Below are 21649 nucleotides of genomic sequence, written 5' to 3'. Positions count from 1 at the left end.
AGCTCCTTTATATCATTTGCTATTGAATACCGAATACCGGAGCCAAATTACGCAAGTAATGGGAATTGTTACGCCTTTTAAAAAATGAAAGTGTCACGTTTTTACATGCTTTCAAACCATTTCTAGCATTTAAACGTGCCACAAATGCTCGGGACTTTCTCCTTTCAAATCTCTAAAAGATAGTGAGAGACATGTAACAAACGGAGATGTACACACTGTAATAGTATTGCTACTGATAGCCAGTTTCAAAGTTTTAATACAAACGAGTCATTTCCTCACAAATGCTCTACAGATTGTACTACGAAAATGTTATATATATCATAACTTGTAAAAAGTCACAAACAGTATGTTGGACAAACAAACCAACAAGTTTCAAAACGTATGAATAGACATCATGACATAAGAAATGATGATGAATCGATTTCAAGTTATTTGCCCAATGTCGCTGTTCACTTTAACAATGTTACCGTCAGTTATATATATGTATTTTAGAAACGTTTCGTATCTTACTGATCCGATAGCCTGATTTTACAAATATATTACCTTTTGCTGTGTTTTTGTTAAATGCATTTTGCCGGCTATGTATGTAACGTGGTCTAGCGCGTTGGCACTATTTTTCAAGATGACGTAACGTCAGTTCCGCTATTTACGTATTACTCTGATGAAGCCTTTCGGCGAAACGTCGGTATATCAAAATTTAAATAGTTTTTTGTATATGGTGGTATTTTTCTTCTATATTTTTTGAAAGAATTGTTTCAGTCTACTCAAATGTCATTGCTACCAAAAGTTTCGCTGGCGGAAATATTTGAAATCCGCATACTTCAATATTTTTGTATAAGAGTTCCATTTATAGTCAAAGGAACAATTCATGATCTGTATTTATTTGTAATTTATATTTGTTAAAAACCAGACATTAATCAACTACCGTTGTAATATGCAATTTATCGATCATTTTCTTTTTTATATTTCGTGCTGAAATCTATATGCCTAGAAGGATTTTAATTTAACTTCACATTGTTATTCCTCAAGACCAAGTGACGTGCTGCTGAAATTCTGGATTTCGGCCTCGGAAATCATTGTATCATTTGATTGGTGGATCTTTGTGGATTTCTGGAATTTACTGTTTGATAGACTGACTGCAGATCCAAAAGTTTATTAAAGCCAGTAAGAAATCCTAGCTAGCACTTCATTCTTGACCTTTCATAGCGTCACATAAAAGTGCAACAACCGCTTACTTTCAATTTCGCTTTGATAAAATTCAACCAACTCTTGTTTTTAAGTATTTGTAATCCAACTTTATGATGAAACACTGTCGTTAATATATGAAAATATTAGTATAACCTATTGTAAAAGTACTTTAAACTTGAAAGAAATCTTCATGTTTATACCCCCACCAAACATGTTGGGGAGGGTGGGGGTGGGGGCTATATAGGGGTCAGTTTGCGTCCCGTCCCGAAATCTATATGCCTAGAAAGATTTTAATTTAACTTCACATTATTATTCCTCAAGACCAGATGACATGTTGAACACATCACATATGCCTGATGGTCAAAGGTCAAGGTCACAATTCAAGGTCAAAGGTTAGATATTTGGTTTTTGCTCCATAACTTTTGCTTCCATGTGCCTGGAAGGATTTTATTACTAAATGGATTTCATTCAAATTTAAAATAGTTGTTCAACATCATCATCGATATGATATGACACAAGGGCCATAACTCTTGCACCAATATTTCATAAATTATGCCCGCTTTTTACTTAGAATTTCAGGTCAAAGTTTTGATACACTTTCACTCTATTTCAGTTATTACTAAATGGATTTGGTTCAAACTTAATATAGATCTTCCACCTTATAACACACATCATGTGACATAAGGTGCATAACTCTGACACCAATCTTGCATAAATTATGCCCCCGTTTACTTAGAATTTAAAGTTAATTTTGATGCATTTTCACTATATCTCAGTTATTACGAAATGCATTTGTTTCAAACTTAAAGTAGTTGTTCCACATCATTACCCACATCATATGACACAAGGTGCATAACTCTTGCACCAATTTTTCCAGAACTATGTCCCCTTTTTGCTTAGAATTATACTTATATAGTGTTTTGATACACTTTATCTGTACCTCTCTTATTATTTAATATTTCTAACACAGACTCAAGCTATTGTGCAATATTCATCCACTATTGGAGTCATTAAACCCTCAAGTTCTTGACAGTTTATTAATTAATGTTTTTGACAAAGGTGTAACATCATAAATTACAATTTCGATGCATTTTCACTATATCTCAGTTCGAGGGTTCAACGCAATAAGGGCGTATCTACATATGATTATTATATGTAGATACGCCCTTATTGCGTTGAACCCTCGAGTTATGGATTTGATTCAAACTTGAAGTAAGTGTTCCACATCATCACCCATATCATATGACACAAGGTGCATAACTATTGCACCAATATTTCCTGAATTATGCCCATTTTTTGCTTAGAACTATACTTATATACTTTATCTGTACCTCTCTTTTTATTTGATATTTTTAACGCACACTCAAGCTTTTTACTTACAGCTTTGCCAAAAGAAAACTAAATATAGATACTGAGAAAGTTCAATATCCAATTTCAAGCTTTCAAATGATAATTTTGCTACTAACATAGATAGAGTATGCTATGCCAATTAAATGTAACTTTTAGTGAGGGCAAAACATTTTAGACGGTTCCATTTTGCGTTACATCACAATGCTTTATATGTTAAAGTGGTACGGAAATTCATATTATGGTCACATATTTTCAAAAACTAGGGTCATTAACCCAAAATATGCCGCCTAAAATTTCAACGTTTCTTTAATAAATTTTGAACTTCGATCCTCAAGCTGTTTAAAATTGACTATTGGCTGTAAACAAATCATATTATGGACCGTCCACTAATTTATAAATCCGTACATGTGTGCTGTTTAGCGGGTGAGAAGATATCAGTCTTTACCGTTAAGGAGCTTAAATTCCGTAAGAATTGACGGAAACATACGAGAATGTTCGAGTCTTTCCGATAAGGAAAAAAAAACCTATACTCATCTGCAAAATGCTTAAAAAAGACCGTTTTCTTCTTCACCTAGAAAACTGAAATTAGTATCAAACAATAGCTAAATGGATATAGATTACTAAGTCGTTTGCAAAGGTCTTTAAGCACACATAAGAATCTATTTATTCTTTGTTAAACAGAAAAAAATTCAGCAAATTATCCATATTTTACTATATTTCTAATTGTAAATAGACAGACATAAAGTATACGTAAAAAAGACCATTTTCTTTTAAATTCATTTTTAAAATAAAATATTCACAAGAAAGACAATGCATTGAATATTATCCCATCGTTTGCAAAGCTAAAATACCTATAATACTTTTTTCATGAATTTAAATAAAGTAAAGGGCTCCTTCTTTGCGCTATATAAAATATTTTCACTTGTGTGAAAAATCGATGAGTCTAATTTTCCCATATGACAGACGAACAGCCGTTTTCGTTTGGTTAGGTGTTTATCCATTCTAAGTTCGTATTTATCCAGCACTGTATCCTATACCAGTTAGGAATTATCCGCAAATTTAAACCCACCTCATAATCAATACAAATTTTAAACTGTAAAAATCAATTGCAAACTTTGATACTGTTAAACATTGTCAAAGAGATGTTTATGGAACTAATACATTTAATAAGTAAGGTCTTACTGCAATTTCTGGTACTTTAAAACAGTTAGAAACATAAAACATGTTCATTTTGAAGACTTCTTTGAGTACATTTTAATGCATTCCAGCCACATAATGTGACATTTCGATTGAAATATTTAGTACACAAAGCATGCTATCAATACATGATATTATGACTATCAAAAGTTTTACGATAACATTGCATACTAACATAAAAAGATGAAAAAAGACAAGGAAATTAACTACATACATCGCCTTTATGTCAGCCATGTTGGCACTGAGTTAGGGTCGCTGAACAGAGTTTGGATTATCCGGGTACATGGCGTGTTCTAACACCAGAGATATCAAAACTATACTGACAATTTCTTTATTGAATATTAATAAGAGACAATTTTTTATCCGATAGACTTAGTTCTACAGATTCGTAAAATGATTAGATCTACACAGTTCTTCGGTTAGAAGTATTTTGGAGGAGTAAAATTTAATTCAACATTTTGAACGTAACTTAGTCAAAACAGAAATATTTTTATGTACTGTACCTATCAGGTGTTGCTTTCAGATCAACATTAATTAGAAAATATATGCGTGGGTCCCCGTAGTTTGCTAGCTACAGCGATGTTCACCAGCGATGTTTCATGAATTACCAGCTTTAATAAAACATGCACTCTAGAAGTTTATAAATTTACACTGCTTAAATCACAAACTTTTAAGAATCCTTTGAAACAACCATCTTTTCATTCGATTTATCATTGATTTCACTGAATGGTGTTAATTTCAAATTCTGTATATTCTTTCAACATAATACAGATTTACATAATTTTGATAAATATTCATTTTAGTGAGAAAAATATCGACAGTCTTAATACTTGCAATTTACGGATGTTTGTGAAATATAAAGGATCTTACGTGAGTGAAATTTGTTACTGAATTTATTCAACTAGTGAATTAACATAATAAAACCTGAGGTTCGTGACGAGCATTTTATCATTAAATAAATAAGGCAAGTCCTTTTTTCTCGTTCTTGTAAGTGAATCTTTGCTATAGAATTTCCGGCATGTCATTTGTGTATTGAATACAGTTTACAAAGAACGACTGTTATGTTTGTGTCTGTTCAATGTTCAACACCCTGCACGACCCCTGGCAACGGCTCTATCACACAAATATTAAATGAACTTGTATGGCTATAGTCTGTGTAAAGTTAATGTTCTAAACTTAAGCACATAGACACTTATTGAAATGAAGAATGAAATCCTACATGAACGCGTACACGTACAAGTACCACCTCTCAATCTAAAAATATTTACACAAAAAAATGCTATTATCACATACACGTGCACATCGTGAACTCTATGAAATCGATATTGCATGGGTATATTTGCATGGACGTGATCAAATACATGTAATATGTCAATAAATCAAACAATTTAAATGAATAGGACATTTTTTCTATATATTTATTATGCCTCACGTTGATAATGGAACTATTTTTAATCAGCAAAACAATTTTACCGTCTTCCTCGTCGACTTTATTATGTGATGTTAGAATATTGATTCTGTGCCGTTTCAGTAATTCATTCATTATAAGAATATTATGCACGACTGCATTATTAAAGTGGAATTATATGCATTTCCAAGTAAAAATCCAGCTAAAAAAGAAGTGTGTGTAAAAAAGGATGAAGGAAATTTTAGCTTTTAATCTAACATACCAAATTCTTCCCGTTACCAGAACGAAATGATTACTTTCCAAATATGACTTCTTATTTTGAGTGGGGCAGTCTTTTTAAAAATAGTCAAACTACATGCAGGAGTTGCTTCCCTTCTACTTTAGAAATATCTGTCTTTAGGTAAGGGAGATCATTGTGTAGAAGATTGAAGGAAAGCTCTATTATTTCATTAGCCCGATTTCTTTATTTCTAAAGCATTAACTTCGAATACATATGCGGTATTATCGTTAGTTTAACACATTTAAATTCACAACAACCGAAACTTGCTTTTATAGAACACTTACCAAAAACACACCACGTGCAGTAAGATGCGCACAATGCCACTTTAAAGTACATTTGAAATGAAACTACCTTAATTACGTATATATCCGTATATGTATTTTCAGTAACGTTTGACTAACGTCAAATTAGCACGTACAACGTAAGTGAATCTTTATCGCACTGAGAGTCAGATTGAAAACCGGCGTGTAGAAGGGACAATTTTCATGATTTTTTTAACATATCTTGTGACATCATTAGTGAAACAGTCATAGTTAATTTAGTTAGTTAATAATGTTTTGAGAAATCCCCTATAATTTGACCAAAGTACATAGCGAGGGTATAGTGCAAGACTATTGTAACTGTATATAAATAAATAACAATATACGATAGTCTTGCGCTAAGTCCTCGAATTAGTACGTCTACATTTACATTTACATCTACGTGTCTGTTGTAAAGGTCTATTAGCTCTATTTGGTTTAATTTGTACGCTAGTCAGCAGTATACATGTATTTAGATAATTTACATCCATGCTTTGCACGGAATGTCACGGATCAGAGGGATAGACTGGCTATATTCATCACTACAACCCGGCAAACTGTGTGAAATCTAAAGTGGTAGGATATCCATGGCATGCTCTCCTCTGCCCGGCTAACTGTCAGCATTTTAAAACGAAATATATAAGCATAATTTCTTTGTCACAACTTCAGCATATTTTAAAAATTGTACTTTCTACTATAAGACTATTCAATTCACAATGAGCATAGGCGAATTTTAGTTGATACATTATTTTAGGTTGATTGCGAAGGAAGTTCTACAACTTATATTAATCACTCTCAACACCTCATTCCTGATGGAATCCATCGCCACAAGGATATGAGAGAAGAGGCCATTTCCCTTTTAATGCTGAGCGCCTGAAGGAAGGGAGCTGCTGGTACCATTTTTCACGTCTAAGGTATTACGCAGCCGGGAATCGAACCTACAACCTCCCGCACTCTAAGTGGACGCTCTACCACTTAAGGCTATCGAGGCGAATTTTGATATGATCTGATTTGGGTTTTACTGCACACCAACACATTGCGTCATAGAGGACTGACTGAAAATTTTTGCTTCACATCTATTTACACCAAAATAAAATCAAAAGATATGGAATCACAGAGTTAAAGCAAAATCAAGTGTTCTGAACCTATTAGTCGCCTCTCACGATCAAAGTAATTCTTTTCATACACAGATCGTCCAATAATGGCATGGGGCCCGCAGGGGTGTAGGTGAAGGTACAGAGCTTAGTAACTAAAATGTCTGTGTTTTATACCTGAATTTGTACATTTAAAGTTTTATTTGATGGCTATCTGTCACACTTTTTTGCATTATACATACACTTCAGTTTAAAATCATCTCAGTTTTTACAGTAATATTATTAGAACCAAGCAGTTCTGTTCAATTAGTGTTTTTCTACACTATTCCTTATAACAAATTGCAAGATGAATTTTCAGATTTCATAAATTTTCTTTTTCTGATACTTTCTATAAAGAAGATGGATAGATAATTATTGCATGTATTCTGCTTTTTGAAAAATATAGAATAGCCAGAATATAAAAACATTTCTGTATATTACAGTACCACAAATGTTTGCATATCACTTACTGTATCTGTCATGTTAAAACAGACTGTAATGACACGTTGAAAGAAGGTGTTGCAGTTTCTTATATTTTTCTATGAAATAACAAAAGCATATAAGAAGTGACTGCTAAACATGACATTTAAATGTAAATGTAACTCTACAAACACTCTTAGTTTATATATTTAGCCAAGTTAAATTCGTTTGAACTATTTCAGTGAGTAAAGTCAACTATTTCATAAGTAAAGGATATCTTTAAAACTAGCTCTAAAATATGGTAGAAACCCTTCATACGTAACACAAATGTATATTAAATCAAGTTAGTCATATAATCTTCAATCTTGCACTACCAGTAGGAAGATGAGCAGAGCTATGATTCAAGGGGATGCATTTTTAGTTCGACTTCATTCTACACTGTTGATTGATTTTGGGAAGTTGTCAGTTACTTGTGGGGAGCAAAATTTAATAAGCAGTCATACACATTCCAGGAACACTGGTGACTCTGATAAAATGATAATCATAAGACAACAAAAGCTTAGTCATCAAACACACAAAGTAAATTGTACACTAAAATTCTGTTAGGCGTAAAAAAAAATTGTTTGTTTCCGGTATCCCGACCTACCCTAATTTTTTGGCCCGACCCTAAATGTTTTTATGGCGTTGGAGAATATTTTTTTCATTTTTTTTAACAAAAAGATGCAAAACTGCACTTGTTATGCTTTAAACATGGCCATTGATGTTAGAAATCAACTTACTGATGCTCTAAAGGCATAACCCCCTTATTTGTAATCATTTTTTGACAAAAAAATAATTTCCGAAAAGTCTCCCTTAATAAAAAAAAAATTCCAAAAAAAAAAAAAAAAAATTTCCGACCTACCTACCCTAATATTTTTTAGCATGTTACCGGAAACAAAAGAATTTTTTTAGGCCTAATATGAAAAAGGTGAATTTATACTTTACTACACAAATGTACAATATTTATTGAAATGAATATGTTTTTTTTTTTAATTCTTTTGAATGTTCTCTATAAATTTTCGTTTTTTAAGTGGACTAGAACTGATGACCATTTTACAAAACCCTACATATGAAAGAAAGATATCCTGCAATCTAATCCCATGAGTTCTCCATCTTGAAATGAAATTAGCAAATAATTGTAATGTACAACCGCTTAGAGACTATTGGCTTAGTAATAAATCAAAATGTCAAAACAATTCTAGTTAAATGGACTTTGCTGGCTGTTCTATAATTATTTTTATAGTTTTAGGGCATCATTTTATTTATAGGGAATCGATCTTACCGATTTTCGTCGCGAAGCGACGAAAATCGGGATCGAATCCCACTACGGTAACATACGAGGGTATCCAAACAACACATACTATCCAAATAAAAAAATATGGAGTTCCGGTTTAGACCATGGGCGTGCGACGACCCCGATGAAATTCGGGATATCACGATCTTCGTTAATGTTAATAAGCGTCCGTCAGATCAGTAGGCGAAACGCAATATCCGCACAATAAGATGTCTGCGACCCGAAAGAATATTCAAAGTAAGCTGTTAATTTTGTTGCGTCAGAAGCTAATACTACACTGATATAATTTGTGATACAAACATGCTTTATTCTATACTGAGTAACATTTTTAAACGGCGACATTTTGAACATTTTTATATTTAGAGTGAGAGTGGATACACGTTACGACTGGCGCCGACATTTTGAAAATTTGAGGAAACAAAAACGTTCTCCAACGAGTTCTTCAGCTCGGGGAATGAGAGAATAGATTCACCTTTGTGTCGCTTTTCAGATCGTATTTTAATTCCTTTCCGGTACTTTAGTTTCTTTGAACTTCTCTGTTACTATGGCGTATGCCTATATTGAATTTTTAAAATTAAGAAGTCGGTGATTTTACTTGCAGGCATGACTGATTAATGGAATTATTTTACTTTTATATAGAATATGGACGGCACTCCAGTACAGCATGTGCATGGTTGGCCTGTTGACATTTTTAGAAACGTGAGTAACTAACTTTCCATTGTATAATAATAATGTAAACAAACACCCCACCCATAAACAGCATAGAAATTCCTTATTTTTTACATTTTTATTTATTCATCAATTTGAAATGGGCCTTTTAGATTATTATTTCTTAAGGCTCACTGCATGTATACACAGCAGTGTGCGAAATTCAAATTTGAATCCACTAGACCATTTGGGCTACCAGATAGGAAATTTTCCAAGCCCGACACTTATTCTAAATAATGAGACCTCGGGTAGACCGATATTACATTTTGATATTTTACGTTGTCTACCTAGAGGAGGCGGATATCGACAAGTCAAAAAAATATAACGATATTTAACTCTCGAGTACAATTATTTGGACTAGCCCGACACTAATTTCACTACCCCGAACTTTAACACCTTAAAATACTTAATTTTTGCACCATATAACAATTTGTAGACTATAACGCCCGATTTTTTTAGGATCGGCACTTGCCAATTACTGCTACTCGGACTTTTGACAATTTGCAAGATATAATAACGAGTGCTGAATACACATTTACACACACACTGATAGCATAATTTAAGCTCTGCCTACTGCAGGTACTTGTGAGAGGTGATTGTATTCAGCCAGTTAGTGCTGTGGTTACATCTTTGACACTTCGTGTTTGATTGTCAACACGTGAGAGTGCAAAAAAAACAACAACAGTCCAATAAGCATTCCTCAGTCTGGACGATGCGTGATGCCTTCTTAGTGTTTATTAATGGAGATCATATGAAATCATGATGCTCGTTTAATTAGCATGATTTTTAAAACAAATTTATAGGAAAATTTAGTAGCCTGGTCAGGCTTGTGCCTGCGGAAAATCGGTAGCCCGAGTTGAAATTTGGTAGCCACAGGCTGTCGGACTACTGTGAATTTCGAACACTGACACAGTGATTAAGTTGAGCTTATGATTCTGCCGATAAGCTGTGCTCGGTCTAAATATAGGGAATCGGATCGGCTTATAGAAAAAATATAGATTTTAAACAGGCTGGTAACATTGCCCGATCGGGCTTTCGACATAAAAACTAACATTTTTTGAAAAATAGTAAAGATATTTCTTTCAAACTTGGTTCATCTGTTCATATGACACAAATTGAAATAAAAATAACTTGGTTGCCTTCAGTTTGAAATTGGTAGAATTATTTCCCCTTTTCAGATTTTTATGACGCATAATTTTTGAAGTCCAAAAAAATTATGTGTTAATGCATTACATTATGCTGTTGGCGTTTGTTTCGTTTATTCCACACTCATCTGACACCGTGCAAATTGTCAACAGTCAGGATAGCGTTGATAAGCGCAACTTGGCGCAGACATGCAATTCGGCTCGATCTTTCTTTGGAATATATGTAATACTGTTTACATGTCGTACTGATACAACCACATTTTAAAATAAATTCTTATTGATACATCCACATTTTAAAATAAAGTCATATCTGATCCCTAACAAGTTTGTAATTACAAAAATACAGCCCTTAATCTGGAGTTCTGAAGCATGCTCGATTAGTTGGTCAGAATTATGAAGGAATTGAATTCAAACTGTTCCATAAATGCAAGAGTTTAAGAGTTAGTCAGAACCATAATCATGCAGAAGATGTAATTACTTTCACAAATCACAGGGCTCAAATTTTGGACCCGCTAAATGTAAGTCAATTTCATGGAATGCAAGTTAAGATCAAAATTTCACACAATTAATTTTGCAAATACAAATAATTTAGTCAAAATTGTTGCGGTTTTTTTTTAATGTTTGTAGATTCGCTTTCATTTGAGGATAACAGAAAACACAACATCTTTTTTTGGTTAGCCGTTTTTTATTGAATGGATTACTGATTATAAAGAAAAGTAGAGGTCTATCTTATAATTAAATCTAGAATGCAGGCTGTCTTACTAATTCGTACATGTATACAGTTGAATCACTATTTATAATATTAGGTACCGTCACTACGATAATTTGCCTTGCCGTAGTTTCAGCCAGTAGTAAAGTTACGCCATCAATGATGTGTTCCGAATTACTTTGAAGGTTATTTTGAGTTATAACGCACAAAATTGTACGCCAAGGAAAACCGTGCAAACAGTATTGATGTTCTAGCATGACTTTTTAGGATATTCTAACATTCTTAATTGAAAGTCTAAATTTGCAAGTAGATTTCAGACTAAGCAACAAGAAAAAAAAGCTACATGCTAAAATTTTTATGTTGGTCAAAAAAGTTAAATTTGAGCTCTGCAAATGCAAACTGAAGCCACTCACATTACTTTTTGGTCCGATGCATTCAGTTCCTGTTCTCCTAGGAATCCCCAGTCGAGCATGTCCCCAACAATATGATGAAGTATTTTGAGGGTATGAGCTAGACCAGTTGTTTTATGGTTGAAAATTCAGCTTTAAGTTCAGGCATGTGAAATTGGTGTCAGGCTTGGAAAATTTTCTATCTGGTTGCCAGCATGGGTTAGTTGAAATCTGAATTTTGTACACTGCACACAAACTCAAATACGTTTAAAGTTATACGTTTATGAATCATGACCGTCAGATACCAATAAACAATTGTAGCATTTTGTCAGCTCCTGTGTTCATACTAAGCTGAGGAAGGCAGAACAGATTCTTCTAGCTGCTTTACCAGTCTGTTTTTGACTTTTAATGATACCGAGCAAAGTGAAGGTCATAGACCACCAAGTCAAAAAGGTACCTGGAATTCACTGGGTTAAAGTAATGTTTGGCTGTTCTGGCTGGTCAGTCGTGTAAACAAACCTACTCATACAGTGACATTTCTTTTTCCAATCTGAAATTTTTAACCGCATTTACTTCGTTTTATTATACATTTTGACAAAATTTGCTACTGTTTTATTTTCATTAAAAAAAGTTTTTTTAACAAATTTCTCCCGCCATGCCAATGATATAATTGAGGTCATCTTATTGGCATGAAAATTGAAAAACTGCGAAAAGGATATTAGCTCTTAGACCTTTGAAATTTCAAAACAGCTGGTTGTCCATGTTCCCGTAATTTGCTCCCTTTTCACTATTTTCAGGCATCTTGGTCTATTATACAGAGTATTGTTGTACTGCTCCAAAGTGCTTGTTGACAGACTGAAACCACTTGCTTGTGGCTCATAAGGTATTTCTGTCATTCTGTTTCTTTATTATATAGTTGCAGCTGTGGGAAGCAGTTTCAATCATTCAAAAAGTATGATATACTGTATACAAATTAGTATTTGTGTGAACAGATTTTTGCGATTGAGTCAGTGCAAATACCAAGGAACATTAGGCGTAAAAAAAATTGTCTGTTTCCTGTATCCTGACCTACCATAAATTTTTGGCCCGACCCTAAATGGACGGTCCGTCCGCCTTTGTCTTTGAGAACATTTTTTTCAACTTTTTGATAAAAACTTTTTATGCTTTAAACATGGACAGTGATGTTATAAATCAACTTACTGATGCTCTAGAGGCATAACCCCCCTATTTGTATTCATTTTTTGACACAAAAATAATTTCCAAAAAGTCTCCCTAAAAATAATTTCAAAAAATCAAAAGAAAAACTTTTTCCGACCTACCTACCCTAATTTATTTTAGCATGTTACCGGAAACAAAATTTTTTTAGACCTTAGTAAAGACTCCATTTCATTTTCTTGATGATAAAGCATTTCTGGACAAAACCATAAAATTTAATACATGTATGCAAATTTAAACAATTATTAGCTCAATCACCTGTCACAGGGTGACAACATGAGTTGATGTCCGTCATGTGCCAACAATTTGTAAAAAATCTTCTTCAGAAACACTGGGCAGATTTACACCAAACTTCACAGAATGATTTTGGGGTGGTCCCCTTTCAAAATTACCCAAAGAAATTAATTTCATATAGAACTGACCGGAAAGAAAAACTTTGAAAATGATTTCTTGTCAGAAATTGTTAGCCGGCAGGGCTTTTCATCCTTATATGACAGTGGCCTGTATTCGGCCACTTCCCAATACAAAAATATCGCATTTTTTTCCCAACATCCCAAAATGCAAGGTAACATTTCCCAAAAATCACATCAACAAATGGTTTAATTTGTGACCGGAGGAAGCGGTTCTCAGATATTGACTTTTTAGCTCACCTGTCACAAAGTGACAAGGTGAGCTTCTGTGATAGCGCGGCATCCGGCGTCCGTCCGTGCGTCGATAAACTTTTGCTTGTGACCACTCTATAGGTCACATTTTTCATAGGATCTTGATGAAAGTTGGTTAGGGTCTCTTTTTATCAATTTACAATATTTGATTTCTGTTTTACAGGTTCACTTCTTGAGAGCAGGCAGCTACAAAATGGAAGGTCAACAAATCCAGTATACTTGAAAAGCAAGAAAGAAACACCAGAAAATATAAAAAAGACAGAAGAACAAGGGAACTTAAAAAAAACAAACTTTTAAGGATAGGAAATTCAGGATTTATTTAGAAACTAAAATTTATTTTGAGAAGAGTCATGTTTGACAAAGCTCTGTTACTTTAAGAGATAATGTATTATCACATTGGTTTTGTTATTGTCGAGCCCGCTTGCGGAAGCGAAGACATAGTTTCCAAATGTCTATCCGTTGTATGTGCGTGCGTCCGTCCGATTTGTTTGTCCGACCATAATTTGGACATGCATGGAGCAATCTGTTTATATATGGTATGAATGTTAACCTCAGTGAGACGGAGTGTCATGCGCAAGCCCCAGGTTCCTATCTCAAAGGTCAAGATCACACTTACAGGTCAAAGGTCAAATTCAAAAATGACTGTCCGGAGCATTTCTTCTTGATGCATGGAGGGATTTTGATGTAACTTGGCACAATTGTTCACCATCATGAGATGGAGTGTCTTGCGCAAGAACCAGGTCCCTAGGTCTAAGGTCAAGGTCACACTTAGAGGTCAAAGGATACAAGAATGACAACTTTGTCTGGAGCATTTCTTCTTCATGCATGGATGGACTTTGATGTAACTTGGCACAAATGTTCACCACCATGAGACAGAGTGTCATACGGAAGAACTAGGTCTAAGGTCAAGGTCACACTTAGAGGTCAAAAGTCAGATACAAAAATGACTTTGTCTGGAGCATTTCTTTTTGATGCATAGAGGGATTTTGATGTAACTTGGCACAATTGTTCATCATCATGCGACGGAGTGTCATGCAAAAGATCCTAGAATTACTTCCCTTTGTTGTTACTATAAATAGCTTACATTTGTAACTTTTTTATTACTGGTCGTAGGGAAAAATCAAGACTACTTTTCTGTAGTACAACATGCATGTTACATCCAATTTTCAGGTGTATTTTGACCTATCTCTGCTGGTGCGGATTTTTTTGTGGACTTAGAATTTTTTTTATATATTTTTTTAAATTTTTTTTTAAATTTTACGTTCCTTTGTTGTTACTGTAAATAACTTATATTGTAACTTTTTGCAGTCTCTTTTATTTGGCATAAATGTTTGCCTCAATGAGACAAGGAGTGTCATGCACAACTCCCAGTCCTGTTGACAGCTGGCGGGCTTGACATATTGCCTGTGGGTATCTAGTTCTCGTATTTTTCATGAGATTTTAAAGAGAATGTTCTGTTATACCCCCATGTAGTAAGCTTGTTTGTCTTTCAGTCAGTAGGTTTTCATGGCTTCCAGGTGATAACTCATGAAAAGCTTGACCGCTTTAAATATTTTTTGGTACATAGTTACAGGTCAAGTTAGACTTTGGGGTCAGTAGGTCAAAGGTCAAGATAACTTGCAAACGCTTTGGCCTGGGATCATAGCTTTTGTAACACAGGTGTATCATGATAAAATACAGGTTGTTTGAATTTGAGGTCAATAGATCAAAGGTCAAGGTCACAGTGACCTTGAACAGTCGAGCCGTTTCCGAATGATAACTTGAGACCTTGAGCCTAGGATGATAAAGTTTGGTACACAGGTGTCACATCATGAAATGCAGGTCAAGTTTTATTTTGAGGTGAGTAGGTCAAGGTCACAATAAGGCAAAACAGTGAAATGTTTTTCAGATTTTTACTTGAAAATGCTTGAGCCTAGGATCATGAAAATTGTTAGGGAGGTTGATTATGACCTGCAGGTGACCCCTAATGATGTTGAGGTCAGTAGGTCACAGGTCAAGGTCACACTGACCCGGTTCTTTAAAATGATGCATGGAGGGGCACATGGGGTCTTCCTCCACCATTAAAACTGTAAAGTCGCCATATGGCCTATCCTGTGTCGGTGTGATGTTAAGCTCAACAAAATAAATAACGGTTCTTTAAAACGGTTTTTGGACAATAACTTCAGGATGCTTGGGATGAGAAACACAAAATTTAGTACAAGGTTGGTCTTGACCAGCAGATTACCTGTATTGATTCAGAGTTCCAAAGGTCAGGATGACCCTGAACATTTAAACCTTTTCCATACAACAACTTGAGAACACTTTGGCGGAGGATCATGAAACTATAGAGATTGAATTTGAGGTCATTAGGTCATAGCTCAAGAAAATGCTGCTTTGATATTGGCTTAGTTCTGTGATAAGGCCATATTGTAGGGTATAATTCGTCACTCCTGTGACAACTCTAGCGTTTAGCTCACCTGAGCACAAAGTGCTCAAGGTGAGCTTTTGTGATCGCCCTGTGTCCATCCGTCGTCAACAGTCTGACTGTTAACACTCTAGAGGTCACAACTTTGACCTAATCTTTATTAAACTTGGTCAGACTGTTACCCTCAATAAAATCTTGGATACTTTTGATATTGGGTTATCTTGGATCAAAAACTAGGTCACCAAGTCAAATCAAAGGAAAAGCTTGTTAACACCGTAGAGGTCACATTTAAGGCTATATCTTCATGAAACTTGGTCAGAATGTTAATCTTTATGATCTCAAGGTCCAGTTTGAATCTGGGTTATGTAGGGTCAAAAACTAGGTCACTAGGTCAAATCAAAGGAAAAGCTAGTTTACACTTTAGAAGCCAAATTTATGACCATATCTTAATCTTAATGAAACTTTGTCAGAATTTTAATCTTGATGATCTATAGACCAAGTTAAATCTAGTTCAGGTGGGATTAAAAATTAGGTCACTAGGTCAAATCAAAGGAAAAGCTCGTTAACACTCCAGAGGCCACATTTATGACTGCATCTTCATGAAACTTCATCAAAATGTCTTGATGAGGGTCATGTGGGGTCAAAAACTAGGTCACCAAGTCAAATCAAAGGAAAAGCTAGTTAACTCTTTAGAGGCTACATTTATGATCATATCTTAATGTAACTTGGTCAGAATGTTGATCTTGATGATCTTTATGTCAATATGTCAGGTGAGCGATACAGGGCCATCATGGCCCCTCTTGTTTATTTGTTCTTGTTGTAAGAGAAATTGTACATTTTAGAATACAGATTACAGCAAGTCACATTTTCTTTATTTTGACAATACTTATTTCAAAGCCTGACAAAAGCATCCAGTACTGTTATTAAAAGTTGTTATTCACAGTTCAGCTATATTTCATGTATGGATAAAACAAGTTGTGTGATCTGTGATCTTTATAAATGTGTATACAGATAAAACTTAAATATGTGAATAGTTTATTCAATAAATAAAGTGTAATGCTAGTCTTTTTGATGTGTATATAAAAACAAAATTAGGATTTGTTTTACCAGTAATTTCAGAATTACAATAAACACAAATAGAAAAAACCAAGCCTTGCACAAGAAGGCTAATATGTCTCCCTAGACTGAGCTCTTAACCTGCCGTGGTGCAAATAGATTGTTAATGTGTGTCTGTCTGTTAAGTCTTGTTAACAGTGAGTTGCAATCTAGTAACTTTTCAGTTTGTATGATTTTTAGCTCACCTGAGCACAGTGTGAGCTGTTGTGATCACCTTAAGTCTGTCATTGTGCTTCTCAACAGTTTGCTTGTTATTAAACACCCTAGTAGACAGTTTTTTTAAATGTTAAAGGGATGAGTTGAAGTCTGATCGATTCCCGATTGAGGCAGTGCCTTATTTCATATTATCTTTATAGATCAATCAACCTTACCACAATCTTCTGTATCTCATACATCTACCTATACAATCAAAAAATAACTTTAAGAAAATATTTTAGGTCAAGTCATCATGTGTTAGATATATGTGTTAAAACATTATTACTGAATTTATATCATTTTTAGTATGAAAGTTTTTACAAACAAAACTATTTGTGTTATTTTTCTATCTACCTATTTTTTCAATCTATTTTTGTGTGTGTGTGTGTGTGTGTGTGTGTGTGTGTGTGTGTTGCTTTTAATATGTTTCAGTAAAATCCAGAACAGTTATTACTATTCTATTTCTAGAACAATTTGATCAAAAGATATAAAAACTGGTAATAATGCATTGTTTTTCCTTTGCAGTGAAGTAAAACAAATATAATTATGTTATATGTTACATATAATTTATACATTTTCATTATATTAATATTTTTGTTGATATAAATTTTGATTTTGCTTATCTAACTATTTTTCTTTATAATAACCTTTGTAGTAAATGTTGCAGATATTCAAGTACATGACTATATATATATAGTATATATATACATTCTTAAATAATACATTAATTTTCATACAACAACATGTAACAACAAAGACAGTCATAATGTCAAAGTATCAGAGTGGTGTGTAGAGCAGCTGAGAAAACAGACAAACATTTTACTTTGATGGGGACATGGGGACCTGGGGACCTCAAATACAGAAACACAGGAACTGTTACTAAAAATAAAATTAAATATAAAGTTCACTCATGTTTAGCCTAAATTGAAGATCTGGGGACTGGGGACCTGGGGACCTGAATCCAGGAGATACAAAGATACTGGCAGTATTCATGTAAAATATGTATGTATAATACACCATATAATTTAAACAATATTACAATGTTAAACATTGAAATAATTCATAGTGAAAGGAATATATAAATATATTATTTAAGTCCAGATAATTTAAATATCTACATAGTGGTTGGGATGTGGATGAAACATATATAGGGTAAGCTTAAATTTGGTGTAGTCTTACACGAAGTTCTAGCCGAAATTAATGCTATATTTCTTAAAAATTATTTACTGACAGACTATACGTTACGGAAACACACGAGAAGTTTATTACTTTTCATGATGAAAATTGAAAAGCGTTTGTGACGCTTTACTCGAGATAAACTGCCTCGACTATAAATATCTTTATTTTATACTTATGTAAATTTTGTCAAAAATACAGCGCACATTTCACATAGAAATACGAACAGGCAGAAAAAAATCCCGTATTGTACCTCCCAAAAATCCAGTATTGTACTTTCGTATTGCTTGTTACCGGAATGCATGAACTGACAGTTATATGAATATAACTGAATATATATGTTATATATAACATCACTCGCTTCATTTTAACATCAACACACTTTCAGATCTGTTCCATTACAAATAAACAAACAGAACAGTGGAGGTATATAATATAAGGATCTCTACGACAGTAGCTAGCTAGATCTGGGATTTTGTATACGGCTCTCGTGGAGTTTGCAAGGTCGCATAACACTCGTCGCATGCGCGCCTCATGAGATACGATCTTGCAAAATCCACTCAAGCCAAACACAGCATCCCAGATCGAGCTACTGTTATGATTACCCTATAATATCTAACGACAGCGGAAAACTTTATTGTCGCGGCGGTCTAGGTTCGATTCTCGACGCGTTCATTTTTTTTTTTCTTAATTTGGCATTTTCAAAATACCAGGTAGTTTAGAAACAAAAACCATATTCTAATGTTCATAATATGACCAAACTTCAGTTTGAAAATATAATCAGTTTAGTCAAAATCTGGAGGTCAGTGCCTTAATATATTACACGTATATTTTTATTATATACATTCATATGGACTATTTAGAAATATTAAAGTAATATATTCATATTTTCATTGGTTTTATATATATATATTTATATATATTTTGTTGCAGTGAGACGTATTTTCACTTTGTTTCCGGAATAATTTAAGTCTTCTTGAGCAGTGAATTTGGTATCATTGAAGTAAAAATGATGTATATGGAACTGAAGCAAACTATTTAATGTCAAAATATAGAGTTTGCATTTTCAAGTTTTGCAATTATAGAAATGCTAACAAACCTTATTACACATGTGCTTATACCCAAATTTTAGCTGTCAGTTTGGAAGATATCCCATATTGTTGAACTGTCAGACAAGAAATCTACTTTAGACATATACATGGCCCCTACTATATATTACGCGCGATGCTACCGATTCATGTGGGAAAGTTGGCAGTTACTTGCGGAGAACGGGTTTGTACTGGTACAGAATCCGGGAACATTGGTTAGGTTAACTGCCCACTGTTACATGACTGAAATACTGTTGAAAAACGGCGTTAAGCCCAAAACAAACAAACAAACAAATTATTTTGAGATCTTTCTCTCTCGGTTTTCAGTTATTTTCATTGAATCTAAGATATTTTTCTCTACTTTCATTTATTTCCATTGAAGTTAAGATACTTTCTTTCTTTCACACGAATGGTGTTCCAAACTGTTTGTAGATTGTCATCTTTGTATGTTTTAATCTTTTATTTGTTTGCATAGAAACATAGAATCAAACAGGGAAATAACATTTTGATTGATAAAATGCAATTTTAATATGAGGGAGTAAACCGGAATAGCCAAAAGTAGGTCGCTCTAATCGACAAGACAATACACGATAAAATCGTTCTTTGTCTATTTAAAAGTAAATCGTAAAAGTCTTAGAATTGTATTTTACGATGTTTTTTTTTTTCAAAATTCTTTCGCCCAAAAATGTATTTTTGATAGCTAAAATATATATGAAAAAATCTTGCTCAACATACCTGATAAAATATTATAGGGAAACAACGACAAATGAGGTGAATATTGTAATTACCTCTAAACGTAACTTGTTTATTGAATATGTAAGTGTTTTTCAATATAAGTTTCATTTAGGTATTTGTAATTTCTGAGAGTTATCGCGAAAATGCCATATATATTTTATATTAAAGACTATGCTAGTCATACCATTATTACTAGTATATAGTAATTATACCATTATTGTCTTGGAATATTATTCAAAAATATTGAACGTACCCCTGCTCCATCAGATTCTATTAAACTTTCAGTGAAGTTTCTACCACAGCACGTCTTGTTATTTTCGCCTTTCACTTCCGACATGTTACATGGTGTGCATGATGACTCAATTTGCGTAGTGGCTGAATCGTCTGATCCGAATAACTGCCATCCTAACGCGGTAAGTGTTGTTAATAAAAGGAACGCACAAAGAAAGGCAAACAGTACTTTATATATACAGCAGTATCTTCTTTTGGTGGCCTGTTGTATGTATTTACCCGGCCGAATATTTGCGCATGAGGCAGAGCCAACACTCTCGTAAATATCGGAGGTTGAAGACAGTTGGTGACTCCGGTTATTGCATGACTTGACATCAATATAATAGTCTGAATTCTCTGAATGTGATCTTATCGTTTCTATTGAATTCCAAGACATCGATGGAAACTGAGACCCTTTAAAATCTTGATCTTGTAAAGAAGAAATGAATTTCAATTTCGTCTGTGAACTCAGCGAATCTGAAAGCAGAAGACAGTTGTAGTAAAACAACAGGCCCCCCTCTACTCGGACAACCTCAGGGTCATAAAATGTGGGTAGTCCTATTATCAGATTCTCCTGTTTCCTTTATGAGTAAAACCTGAACTTTTTGCTTCATTTAGACATAAATATAATTGTTTAACCTTAAAAATTATTTTGCTGTACAGAAAAGATTCTATATTTATATAAAACAAAATTCTATGCATATAAAATGGGCATGAGAAAAAAATGAAAAAAGAAACATATTCTGTTGTTTTCAGAACCGTGCTATCCTTTTTTTCTATTGTTTTCTGACCACTACTGAAAATTAATGGCAATTCGAAATTTACGAATGTCACAAAGTATAAAGAGTTTATAGAGATATACAGTTAATTACATATTACCCCTGTCGCACTTCCGCGTTGTGATTTTACTATACACTTTGAAAATTAGTAAACTACACTTTCTTATAACAGTTCATAATAATTTATACTATCTATTAAAGTATTTAGATTCTACTGTCCTTTCTCACTAACTTATATAATAAATGAATATTTCCGAAATTTAGATCTAGAGCCAAAGAATTAATTTAAGAAATGTTTTATCAAAAAGGGGTTAGCGTGATGGTAACCGTGGCCAAACTGAAGCTTGGGCAGTTTGGGCCCTTCTTTTCTATACTTCACGTCATGTGACAATCACATGCCTGTCGCCTTTTGCAGAATACTCTGCTATGATTGGCTAAAGCTGTTTTTAC

General features: G+C 33.8%; 1 protein-coding gene and 1 long non-coding RNA gene across 7 annotated transcripts in view; one reads left to right on the top strand and one right to left on the bottom strand.

The window, feature by feature from the left end:
* Positions 1-21649, bottom strand: part of LOC128558690 (uncharacterized) — an 83942-nt gene that overhangs the window by 41549 nt on the left and 20744 nt on the right. For all 6 annotated transcript variants that reach the window (XM_053548760.1, XM_053548763.1, XM_053548762.1 and 3 more), the window contains exon 2: positions 20404-20897. In XM_053548760.1, coding sequence (XP_053404735.1) covers positions 20404-20897 — 494 coding nt within the window. The remainder of the gene's footprint in view (positions 1-20403; positions 20898-21649) is intronic.
* LOC128558692 (uncharacterized) lies at positions 9143-13736 on the top strand. Its single transcript, XR_008371857.1, has 3 exons — positions 9143-9307; positions 12357-12442; positions 13600-13736. It is a non-coding gene; the product is annotated as an uncharacterized LOC128558692 (long non-coding RNA).

Source organism: Mercenaria mercenaria, chromosome 7 (assembly GCF_021730395.1).
Source record: "Mercenaria mercenaria strain notata chromosome 7, MADL_Memer_1, whole genome shotgun sequence".
Lineage (NCBI taxonomy): Eukaryota > Metazoa > Mollusca > Bivalvia > Venerida > Veneridae > Mercenaria > Mercenaria mercenaria.
Note: the sequence above shows the minus strand (reverse complement) of the source record. Positions and strands in the feature narration are given on the sequence as shown.